Source organism: Oncorhynchus mykiss, chromosome 24 (assembly GCF_057628025.1).
Source record: "Oncorhynchus mykiss isolate SJ-2025 chromosome 24, ASM5762802v1, whole genome shotgun sequence".
In the NCBI taxonomy this organism is placed as follows: Eukaryota; Metazoa; Chordata; class Actinopteri; order Salmoniformes; family Salmonidae; genus Oncorhynchus; species Oncorhynchus mykiss.
In genome coordinates this window covers 2,050,869-2,063,007 of record NC_143045.1, presented here as the reverse complement: position 1 = coordinate 2,063,007, position 12,139 = coordinate 2,050,869, and the positions used below count along the sequence as shown (strand labels likewise).

The following is a 12,139-nucleotide window of genomic DNA, read 5'->3' as shown; positions in this document are numbered from 1 at the left end:
ATGGTGTGGACTGCATCATGTGGTGCACTCCCCTCAACAGTGTTTTGGCAGACTCTTTGTTAGCTAAACAATTAAGCATATCTATTTTGTTATATTATTTCTGGTTTGAGAGGGGGACACAAAGGATTTTAGAACAATTAACTCATATGTAAGATGAATGGGTTAATAATAGCTGTTAAATGTGGAATCGTTCTCCATTCAGTCTTCCTAATAAAGGTTTTCATTCATTCAGTCACCAATGCAGGAACCCTCAAATTTCACAAAGTTAAATCCTGCATGAACTGTGAACTTCACCACTGAAAATGAGCCATAAAACAACATGACAAGTGTAATAATGTCAAGACATGTCAGCCAGGATTATGCCGTAGTGACAACATATTGCAACACAGTAATCGCCATTGTGCTTTTTACCGTCTTCATTCTCAGGACTCAACAATGGTGGCAGAAATTCGATCACAGTCATAGCAATAACCAAGGGCAATTAGATTTGATTTGGGAAAGAAGAGATGCTGGGAATGGGTAAGAGAATGATACTGTACACTTTGGAAGGGTATAGTGGATAGATCAAGGAGTCATAATACTACCTGTGTGTCTCCGTGGACAGCTCCTGCATCACACAACTAGCTTATCTCTCCTTTCTCATCATGTCAGCTTGCAAGGTGGACATACTGTAGAATACCACAGTATGAGTCATAAGACCCATAAAACCTAGAGGTGAAACAGGGAAATAGTTCCAATCGTTTTTCCACCATTCATTTTTCCCATGTGTGATTTTAGAATCACTTACAATATGTAGGTTTACTCTGGTGTGACGTTTTCATAACCGTATAAATCTATTTTAAGAGGATCAATATATCAATATATTCACCTGTATTTACAACCCAAAAATGAAACGCTAATTAGCTGCAAATGTGGCTATCATAAACAACTACAAATGCCATGATGATCTGGACGAGACTGCCGAATCGAGGCAAAGGTAAGAATCTAATGTTAGATAAATGTAGTAATGAATAAATTGACTACAGATAGACTACTATCTGTCTTGTGCACGTTTTATCTGTTATAAAAGGTATCCGCTAGAGATGCAGAAGCTTGCAGGGATTTGTAGTTTTACATGATCTGTCTTTCATGTTAATTAGCATTTTCAAATCTGAGAGTAAATAGAACTGAATATATCACCTTGTCCGAGAGAGATTAACATGGTTATCAAAACATCACACCAGGGTAAACCTAGACAAAACATAGCCCTTATTTTAAGTGTTTCTAAAATCCCCTATGGGAAAAATTAATGGTGGAAAAACAATTAGAACCATTTCCCTGTTTGACCATTTACCTGTTCTGTGGCCATACAAGGGCCATTGTCTAGTTATGGCTTCATGGTGTGTCCTTGAGATGGCTCTTGTGTGTTAGAAATGTTGGAGTAGAACTAGTGTGAAAGTAGAAATAGTGTGATTATTGGTCACTGCCATTGCTTGGATAAGACAATGCAATGACGGTCAACATATAAGTTAACAAAAGATTGTCGTGAGAGAAGTAGTCTTTTGCTGTCATCTGCTGGCCAAGTTTGGGTGGTTATCAGTGATTGTGGACTAAAGTATACAAAACATTAGGACCACCTGCTCTTTCCATGACATAGACTTGACCAGGTGAATCCATTTGAAAGCTATGATCCCTTATTCATGTTAAATCCATTTCAATCACTGTAGATGAAGGGGATGAGACAGGTTAAATTAGGATTTTTAAGCCTTGAGACAATTGACATTTGGATTGTGTATGTGTGCCATTCAGACGGTGAATGGACAAGATAAAAGACTGAAGTGCCTTTGAACAGGGTATGTCAGTAGGTGTCAGGTGCAAGAACTGCAACGCAGCTGGGTTTTTAATACAGTTTCCCTTGTGTATCAAGAATGGTCCACCACCCGAAGGACATCCACCCAACTTGACACCCAACTGTGGGAAGCATTGGAGTCAACATGGGCCAGCATCCCTGTGGAATGCTTTTGACACCTTGTAGAGTCCATGCCCCAATGAATTGAGGTTGGTCTGTGTGCAAACGGGGTGCAACTCAATATTAGGAAGGTGTTCCTAATGTTTTGTGCACTCAGTGGATGTTCCTCTTATTATTTGGAAATACCCAAAAATTCAAATCTGATCATAAAAAATAAACAAAATGCCTGTTCCAAATCATAGACTTGTGTTACCTTTCAGTAAGACCCTATTTAGTATTTTAAACTGGGTCTTCCGAGCCCTGAATGCTGATTGGCTGACAGCCGTGGTATATCAGACTGTATACCAGAGGTATGACAAAACAAGTATTTTTACTGCTCTAATTTCATTGGCTACAGATAGACAGTTTTTAATAGCAATAAGGCACCTCTGGGGTTTGTGGTATATGACCAATATACCAAGGCTAAGGACTGTGTCCAGGCATTCCGTGATGCGTTGTGCCTAAGAACAGCCCTTAGCCGTGGTATATTGGTCATATACCACACCCCACCATGTCTTATTGCTTAATTATATAACATACTATATAACCTACTGATGGCTTGAAATCAAAAGGGCCTAGTCCATTCCTGATTTACAGCAGATGGGGAGCCCCTCACAGAGAGACAGTGCATGACACTGCATGACTTGAGTAACACTACCCTGGTCTCACTCAGGTTACGACCCTCTCATGGGGCCAAGACTTGTGTCACTAATAAAGGGACATGATAGAGCGTTACATTCCAGGAAGAAGAGTAGTGAACCTCTGGCCCAGAGCCAACCAGACAGCACAAAAGTGCCTCACATAAAATGCCTGTGTTGTGGAACACAGCCCAGCTTGTCTGAGCTCTTCATTTGCTCCCAGAAAACATGTGTTGCAGGGTTACCATCTGCTGATGACTGATAGAAGAGAGGCCAATGAGTCTCGGTCTTGTGGCTGATTTACTTGTGGCTGACTACTACTGTGTGTGCTGGGCCAAATAGTCTAGTCTTTTCTGTTTTCATGCTGTCTGCTTCCTGGAACAATCTTGTATCCATTTTTTTTTTACTAATTTATATGTAGATGAAAATATATATATCTTTTTGGGGAGTCTAGGTCATTCAAAAATCTTACATGGAAATATATCTGAACATCAATTGTATTTCTTTTTTTAATTAAAAATAAATAGGTTTTTCCAGGACACCGACAATGCTGTTTATGGTAATGAGAAAGCATGTTCTACCTCTTCGTTCATAGAAGATTGTTGTCGTTCTTTCCTGATTCTGCTTGGGCATGATCGCTCTTTGACAATATTGCATAAAATTAAGTTCTGACTACTTTATGTGTAACTAATATTATTAGTTGAGAGATGAGGGTTCTATTTGCTGCATGTCATGTGTATAATACTGTTATTGATTACTCTGTTTTAAGCCTTTTTAAGCCTCTACATTTTTCTTCATATTCTTCATAATTCATTATTCATCATTTCGTCAAATAATTTCTACAATCCTTTTCACCATAAAACATGTGAAATATAGTTATTTACATTTTTCTAGAGAGTAGGGGAAATGAGTGGAAGTGCCTGAAAAACAAACGAGAAGGAACTGGGACAGGAAATATAGAGTTGAAATAACAGCTGTTCCCTTTCCTCCTTTCTGGCTTCCTGTTAGGGGCCAATGCTTTGCACACTCCTCTGAGCCCATGAACTCACCGTGATCAACTCTCCTCAATAGCAATTAAATCTGAGCCTTTTTTCACCGATCCTAGATCAGCACTCCTACTCTAAGACACTTTATGAACGCAGGCCCTGGACTTTTCCGTTTCTGATAGTGGAAGTCAAAACACTAACTGAAAACGGTTCACTATAGGGGTAATTTGGGTTTCCAGTTTTAACATACCTGGCAACCCATTGCTGTTTGTTGCCAAGTTAGGTCACCCCTTCCCATGTAGCCTAGGCCACAGCATACAACCAAATGTGTTATTATGGTAGAGTCTGAGGTGACTGATGTTGGCTCTCTGATGTTGGCTCTCTGAGCATCAGCACTCAATTATATCTCAGATCTGCTCTGGCATAAAACAGGCTTTTTTACTGACTGACCATGTGTAAATTATGTGGATACAGATTTCAGGGCCGTTGTTATCTGGTTATATTGGTCATCACATAGTAACCTCACAACAACAACAAAAAATGCTCACCACCTTCTTGCATTGTCTGGAGTTTGCTGCCTAGAACACTTGAACATTTCCCAAAGTCTCGCCAAAGTTTTCCATGGCTCTGCAACCACTAGAGCAAACGGTAAAGTGAGCAAAAAATATATAGTAGCTACAGTACAATGGATCATTGCAGGGCAGTCCACAAAGAAAAGTGACTGCAAAGTCCTTGCTAAATACGCACCCGCCACCCGGCTCTAGAATTTCATAATTTCCTCATGTGGATGAACACAATCCTGAGATTACAGTTTTTAACAATCACTTTGGCACTAATTTCAGAACCTTGTGGTCAGTTTTCAAAAATCTAGACACCAAACTCAAAACGGTCATCACTTGTAACACAGGCTGTCCAATGCTCAAAACATTGCATTGTGCATTCATATCGTTAAAGAAACTTTGCACTTGCAGAATCATTGGTTCAAATAACTTATTTATCATGGAACATTCATTTAGATCACCCACACACAAGATACCGATAGTTTCACTGTGTAGTTGTTCGTACAATCATTAAATATTGTAGTACAAAATATGTGATACATGTTTCATTATGCTACTACACGTAAATACATCACTGTAAAAGGACTATCTAGTACCCAGTACTAGATAGGTGTACGTAATAAAGTGGCTGGTGAGGGTACAGTAATGTCAAATCTGAAAACATGGTCTGGAAAAGTGGTACATGGGACCATAGAAACAGTGTTTGATAAAGAATGATGATGAAATATTACATCCATAGATAATGTAGTCCAATTGGTTCATGTTCCACGGTAATTGGTGTCAATGGATCTCGTTATCCTGAAACTTTCATGATCTAAACATGGAATATTGTTTGTCAGTTTCCATGAAACTATGCATTAAGAGTAATGCAACAGTTACTTATCATTTTGATCAGTTGTATCAATTGATAGTTAGATCATTGTAATGAAATGAATAGACAGTCATCTCAAATGTAATGTGTGAATTGTATTTTGAAATGGTAATACTTTGATGTTAAGTTGTGTCATTTTGAACAGGTGATTTTAGTTCAATGAACAAATGATCTTAACTTTATGTGTATTGTATCCAAGCAATTGGAAAAAGTGTTAAGAGTTTTGAAAAATGTGCATTTTGATCATTGGTTGTGAGTTTTGTGTCGAGAGTTTTGAAAAATGACATCAAGGTTCTGAAATTAGTGCCAAAGTGATTGTAAAAAACTGTAATGCTTCACATTTTTTAATGACACATTTTTCTATCAACTATTTCTTATTTCCCACCCCGGTTGTCAGATCTTTCCTCTAGCACACAGTAGATCTAGGCTATAATAACAGGAACATTTGCATATGAATGATTGATATTCAATTTAAGTAGTGTGTGTGTGTGTGTGTGTGTGTGTGTGTGTGTGTGTGTGTGTGTGTGTGTGTGTGTGTGTGTGTGTGTGTGTGTGTGTGTTTGCATATGTGTGTTTGCGTGTGCACGTGCGTGGGCGCGTGTGTATGAATGTGAAATTGAAAATGTTTACTATACACTTGTTCAAACCTATGTATGTTTCTCTCACTCAGTATAACATATAAAGACATCCATCCATTCATTCTAGTCTCTCTCCCATTCGTATCAAATATATGTGACTTTGATTATTGTGTGGGTACAGCATGGAGTAGCCTAATGTTATTTATTATGCCTTTATATGAGCTCAAAAAAACATAGCAAGATATGAGAAGCGTTGCTCCTTTAAACTTTTATCTTGGATTGACTTACACAAAATCAAAGGCCATCCGCCGTAAGAGGGGTTTAAAAACCGGATCCTACAAAAACTCTTCGACCTAATTCTGATGTGACCATATCCGATTGTTTCCCTCTCTCGGGCTTTGACGAGCAGCCACGGATTTGCTCGAATTCACGCGAACGCTTTAGTGAAGATGAAGAAATGGATTTTATTAAACTGCTCGGGATTGTTTTCGCTGTTTTCTGCCAACCAGGATTCACCCAATTTGAACTCAATGGTGAGTGTTTACAGGGAAAAAAATGTCAAACTTGTCAAAGCCCGTTGTCAAAAAAGTAACGGTAATGATTAACCAAAGTTATTTAATGCATGAAAATATTGCGCCCTGTTGATTGTGCGGGAAAAACATGTTTCTTTAGTGCCTAACGAAAGAAAGATTTTGGACGACTAAAATGTTTAAATATAGAAACTTCAAACGTCGCTCAAAGTCGGGTGCTTTAGTAGGCTACATGGAAAAAACAGTAACTGCGAAATTTCACTTCAATAGGCCTTTACATTACCCAGGGCAGGCTTTTTGTTTTGGTTTGTGTGTCGGAAAAAATATGATTCGTTTTGAGATGGGGTATTGTGCTCCCAAGTAGGCTACAGATTTACAAGACCAATGTGGTATTCAATGGCCTAAAGGAGGTGCAAAAATCAACGCGCAAAATCAAGGTGGGCCATATTACTTGAAAGCTTAATCACTGTGGTTCGCAACATTATTAATAAAGGCCCTAATAATAAAGAAAATAAGAGAGTAATAATCAATAAATAATAACACGCAGCCTATTCATAGTGTTACATGCCAGCGCGTATGAAAAACAGTAAAGCATTTCTTAAGCTTATGGCAATAGGCCAACATATAATCAAGAGATCTTGCACATAGGCCTATTATCATGTAATTCATGTAGGCTAATATGTGTGCCATATGTCCTCACATCTTGCATAACAACTTGCAATATTATTCCAATTAATATATATTAATTAATTACCATTCTGATTTGCCAATCTTGATTAGCCATGCTTAGATTTGCAATTTTGCAATTGAATTAGCAATTTGATTTGCATTCTTGATTTGCAATTTCTTATTTTCCAATGCGATGCACTGTAGGCCAGAGGATCTGTCGACGTGGCACAGAGCGACCCTGCTACAGGATCAACTACTTCCAGGACCCACGGCGGAGGGTGACCTTCAATGATGCCAGCCAAGCCTGCAGAACGGATGGGGGGGAGATCCTCAGTATCGAGACTGACAATGAGCAGCACCTGGTAGAGAGGTTCATCCAGCAGTTGCAGGCCACTGATGGGGACTTCTGGATCGGGCTGCACAGAAGCCCACGCCACCGGGTGACTACCATAGGCTGCCCTTCGCAGTACTACTGGCTGGATGGCAGCAAGGCCAGATTCAGGTGTCCTTGTGTTTTACTTTGGTTTCAAGTCTAGGAGATCCCTGTAGCAAAAAGTCTAGGAGATCCCTGCAGCTGTTGCCATGCACACCACAGGAAAATACAGGGCCATAGCGATACCTCACATGACTCACAATAGTCTGAGAGTCATCAAAGAGCATTGTGGATTAACATATGGTGTCTTCATGCTTTGAGGGTCATTGCTATTTTATCTGTAAAATGTTAATAACCATGAATGTTGTGGTATCGGCAGTGTTGAAGGAGCTATTCTGAAAATATAGTTTACCAAGGTACTAATTACTTCACACTGGCAGAAATTAAGCTACACTAAAGCTATCCTTAAAAAAACATAGTTTACTTTGAAAAAGTAGTTCACTACATCCAAACTACTTCGTGAAAAATGATCATATGTAAATCCGAAGTGTCACAAGATGTCAAATTGCAATAACAGATCACTGTAGTCAGATTTGAACAGAATGTGTAATTTCTCCTATTAATCCCAAATTAAATCTTTCAAGTGAGAATTAGGCAGGCCTGAGGCCAAAAAAGAAAGGAAATGATTGCCGATTTCACCCATATATTATTTTATTTAGCAAAAAAGAATAGTGTATTGTTCCAGTAGTTAGCTACACCACTACATGGCAAAAAAAATAATTAACTACTGAAAACTCTACTTTGATTTGAATTTAGTTCAAATGCCACCATACTACTGCAAAATGTAGTTAAATTACTAGCAGAACTACATGTAGTTCACTACTCCCCAAAACCGGGTATCAGTAGGATGAGCGTCCATTTTTAGAAGCATGATGGTGACTATCAGAGAATTTCTGATAGAGTTGTTGACCTATGGAAAACACGCTCGTTGCAGAAACTGGCATTGGGACGAGCCATCGTGTGGAAACGAGATGTGTGTGGTGCTGTACCACCAGCCCTCTGCCCCCCCTGATGAAGGCGGGCACTTCATGTTCCAGTGGAACGATGAAAACTGCAACACCAAGAACAATTTCGTCTGCAAGTACTCTGAAGGTGAACTGTACCCTGGACACGTTCTGAGTAGGCAAACGCTGTGGAACATTGCAGATAGAAATGTCATGAAAGAGCTGACATGATTCATTATTCTACATGTCAGAAAGTTATGTTTGTTCTACATCATGTTTTTCTATCTGAACGTTCCACAACATTGTGCCCTTCTGAACATGGCCCCGGTGTCCTTGATAGTGTCCATATTTAGACATGAACAGATTAAACCAGGGTTGTATTCAATAGACAGAAAACGGAAGGAAATGTACCGAAAAAGGGAGGGACTACCTGAATTTGTCCAATAATAATCTCTTGTTTCCGTTGACAAAATGTTTTGTTACGGTTTGCAACAGTGTGCACTAATGAAAATGACCCATGTTACATTACATTTATCCAATCTCAATCCTGTAGTTTATCTCTGCTGAAGGAGATCATATTGTATGGTATGATTTTGATTGAATACCAGCTTATCAACAAGGAACCAGAGAAAAAGATAATTCAGAATCAATATAGTCCATATTAATTTGCAGCTGATGATTGTCTCTTTATTTCTCTTACAGAAAAGTTGCCTGTGTTTACTGTGGCGTGGAATTCAATATACACAGGTAAACCCACTCCTGCAGCAAACAAAACATTATGACTCTGATATTTTAGAGTCCACTGGACCACAAAACAGATGGTTGGTGCATATGTTACGGTAAATGTGTCAAATCTGGAAATCTATACATTTTCACACATTTAGCCTACCAGTGTGACGGTCTGATTTGACACATTTACCGTAACACATAGACCAGTGATTGAGTCCATTCAATATAGGTAAAGGTCTGCATAAAAAAGAGATATAATGGTTATTTTTGTCCATCAATTTAGTGAATTACCTTCTTTAATGTTCAGCAATTAGGCCTGGCTGTGTCCTACAGTAAGTGATGATTTCACTAAGTTACGCTTACATAAAAGTGCTATTTATAAACATTGTTTTGACATTTTTAACAGAAACATTTAGATTTTGTTAAGGTCAAATATGTGAATCCTTGGGATGAGTCATTTGTTGATACTGAGATCAACAGCTCGAACATGATTATGACATCACCAGTCTCAATCACCGAAGTGTCTATGTATAGGATGACATCTAGTGGTCAAGATTTATGAATCGCAATATAATAGAATAGAAGAGGGTAAAATAGAAAAACTTTATCAGAGTCCCGTTCAATTCATCCTCTTCCCAGATAATAGAGGCAATGCATTAGGCTACAGTAGGCTATAGTACAATTATAGATTACCAGTGATGCTGCTTGAAACCGTAGGAGTTTATTTCTAGTATGCTGCTAATTTGCATATTAGTCATACTATACTAGTCTACCCATTTCTGCATCACACATGCTCATTCTTTCATCTCAGATGGAGACAAATGTTGCTTATTTTTAGTCTACATATTTATATGGGCTATATGACGTTTTTGGATATCATACGAACTTACAGTGTCTGTCTATTTACACGTTTTGTTCATGATCTGTTTTCCAGTTGCCCCAATTAAATCTCTAATGCCAAACCTCCCATCAGCTACAGTGAGTGATGAGAAAACAAAAATAGGAATGTCTGAATCATCAGGTAAAAAATCTGCACTCTTCAGGTCTATCGAGTTTGATCCTTGTACATTGTGTCCCAAATGCAATAAGTAATCTCCTCATTTATTTTCCAACGTTTTTTCCAAAAGTATTCATAGTTGAGGTGCCAACTTACTGCCATTAGCCTGGTCCCAGATCTGTTTGTGCTATCATGTCAGCTCCTTGTCATTGGCAATGAGTGACAAGGAGTTGGCATGATAGCACAAACAGATCTGGGACCAGGCTAGAATACCATTATCTTACCTCTGGTGTTCTTTTTCTCCCTGCAGTAACTCTTTCGGATAATGCCTTATATGTCTCCTACATTCTATTTGCCACTATCCCCGTTCTACTGCTGCTGCTTGTGGCTACAGGAGTCTTCTGCTATAAACGGGCAGCCAAAAGGTAATACTTGTTTGCTTCATTAAATAATAACATGCAATAATACATTTTGTACGATAGGCACCTTTCAAGGGCACCTAACATTATTTTAATGTGTGTAAAACATCTCTAATTTCAAAAAATGACATAAGAGTGGCAAAACGGCCGCGCAGTGCGGTGGCGCAGTGGTTAAGGGCGCTGTACTACAATTGGCCTAGCGTCGTCCGGGTTAGGGAGGGCTAGGGAGGGCTTGGTCGGTAGGGATGTCCTTGTCTCAGGTGGTTTTGAATGCTGTATTTGAAGTAGGCAATGCTGGACGTGTGTGTGGCTCACTACATGCCTCTGTAAATGATAGTGTGACTGTCTTTACGCAGGAGAAAGTCTCAAACAGACAGCTACCCTAAGCAAGAGCAATGGGGTACAATGTCCACAGCGGCCTGCAACATCCAAGGACCCTATGCCTACCAGGACATCACTAAGCTTCAACCAGCCGATCTGGAGAGCATGGCACCTGAATCAATCAAGAAGATGTCCTTCTGTGACTCCTCTCTTCATACCCAGTGTGATGATTACGAGAATGTTTCAAACAAGGAGACAGTGAAAGAGAGTGGCTTTGTGACCAATGGCATCTATGAGGCCTGCCAAGACCAGGGTCGGCACTATCTCAACGAGACTGGATGGGTGGAGAATGAGATCTATGAATAATGTTGCTGTCCTGCAGTGCCTCTCTCTTTAACACATGTCCATTGAGCCATCTGGGCATTTGACTGTTGGTGTCTCCATTCATCTTTCATATATCCTGCTGGTGGGTTGTATGGCATCATGTGACGCGAGACAGGACGGACAGATCCTGTGTGGTATTATAAAGTGTTTGCTTTAGGGTATGCCCATTAACCATACAAAGAAGACCCATTTGAGGCTTCCTGTGTGGAGGCTGATGTCAGTGAAAAGGACAATATCTTCGGAAACTCGGATGACAGAAGTCTGACCCCACGATACCGCTGAGCAATGGTCTGCGAGAGATGACCCTCCCAATGATGTTTACCAAAGCCCCACTGTTATGACACCAGTTTGATCTGGCTGGATACAGTCTTTAACGTGCCTTTTCATGGCTACACCAAAGTCCAGGTTGAATAACAGTGTGTAGCATTCGTTTATTTGCCTATTCCTGTCTTCATCTTATAAACTTGTATTTATCACAATGTTGTGAAGAAAATCAAGAAAATATATGTTTTGTGTACATTGTATATTCAAGTGGGGCTGACTAGAGTGTTGTGAAAAAGTAGTCTAACTAGCTAAAGCTGAGTGTTCTTGAAGGATGTCTGACAGGAAATTCCGAAAGCACATCTGGAACTCGCACATCCAGGAAATCTAGCAGTGACAGCAGAGGCTTTTGGCTTGCTGCTCTCAACAGTTTTCCATGTAAGGCTGTCACGATAGGTTAATTAACAAAACATGCACTTGCTGGACATGTAGGCCTATCAAATATCACACACACTGCTCTGGCTACAAATAAAGCCTATGAATGACCAGCATAAGTGTTTTTATTTTGTTAGTTTTACTTGAATGTGACTTTGTTGTGTTTTTGTGTACAAGAAGACAGAAAAATAGACAATTTCTAAGTCATAAAACCTTTGGTAAAATAGAGCTTACTTCACTGTACTATTGCAAACTTATGACTTCCATATTGTTTGTTTAACCAGCAGGTGGTGCTGTTTCATGTCATTTTTTAACTGTCTTTCCATTGGTCTCGAACTCCAGCACCTTAACTCAAATTCTATGTTGATCGTTAGATGTGCAACGGGTATGTTAAAAA

The 12,139-nt window shown here is 39.3% G+C and overlaps 1 protein-coding gene across 2 annotated transcripts; it reads left to right on the top strand.

Annotated features, from left to right (window-relative positions):
• The first annotated feature begins 5,891 nt into the window (after positions 1 to 5,891).
• Positions 5,892 to 11,855, top strand: LOC110503530 (layilin). 2 transcript variants are annotated; one of them, XM_021581891.3, is made up of 7 exons: positions 5,892 to 6,153; positions 7,024 to 7,321; positions 8,187 to 8,344; positions 8,899 to 8,943; positions 9,860 to 9,946; positions 10,233 to 10,347; positions 10,698 to 11,855. In XM_021581891.3, exons 1-7 carry the CDS (start codon positions 6,078 to 6,080, stop codon positions 11,026 to 11,028), a joined length of 1,110 nt encoding a protein of 369 aa, XP_021437566.3. In that variant the 5' UTR covers positions 5,892 to 6,077; the 3' UTR covers positions 11,029 to 11,855. The 2 variants fall into 2 exon arrangements, with proteins under 2 accessions (XP_021437566.3, XP_021437567.3); XM_021581892.3 differs by lacking the exon at positions 9,860 to 9,946 and having other exon boundaries at positions 5,909 to 6,153.
• Positions 11,856 to 12,139: the final 284 nt, after the last annotated feature.

What these genes read in the sequence shown, in the direction of transcription:
- LOC110503530 (XM_021581891.3), top strand. Translation starts at nt 6,078, where the DNA reads ATGGATTTTATTAAACTGCTCGGGATTGTTTTCGCTGTTTTCTGCCAA. An exon ending in CGTCTGCAAGTACTCTGAAG is followed by an intron (nt 8,345 to 8,898) that starts GTGAACTGTACC and finishes TTTCTCTTACAG; the next exon opens with AAAAGTTGCCTGTGTTTACT. An exon ending in AGGAATGTCTGAATCATCAG is followed by an intron (nt 9,947 to 10,232) that starts GTAAAAAATCTG and finishes TTCTCCCTGCAG; the next exon opens with TAACTCTTTCGGATAATGCC.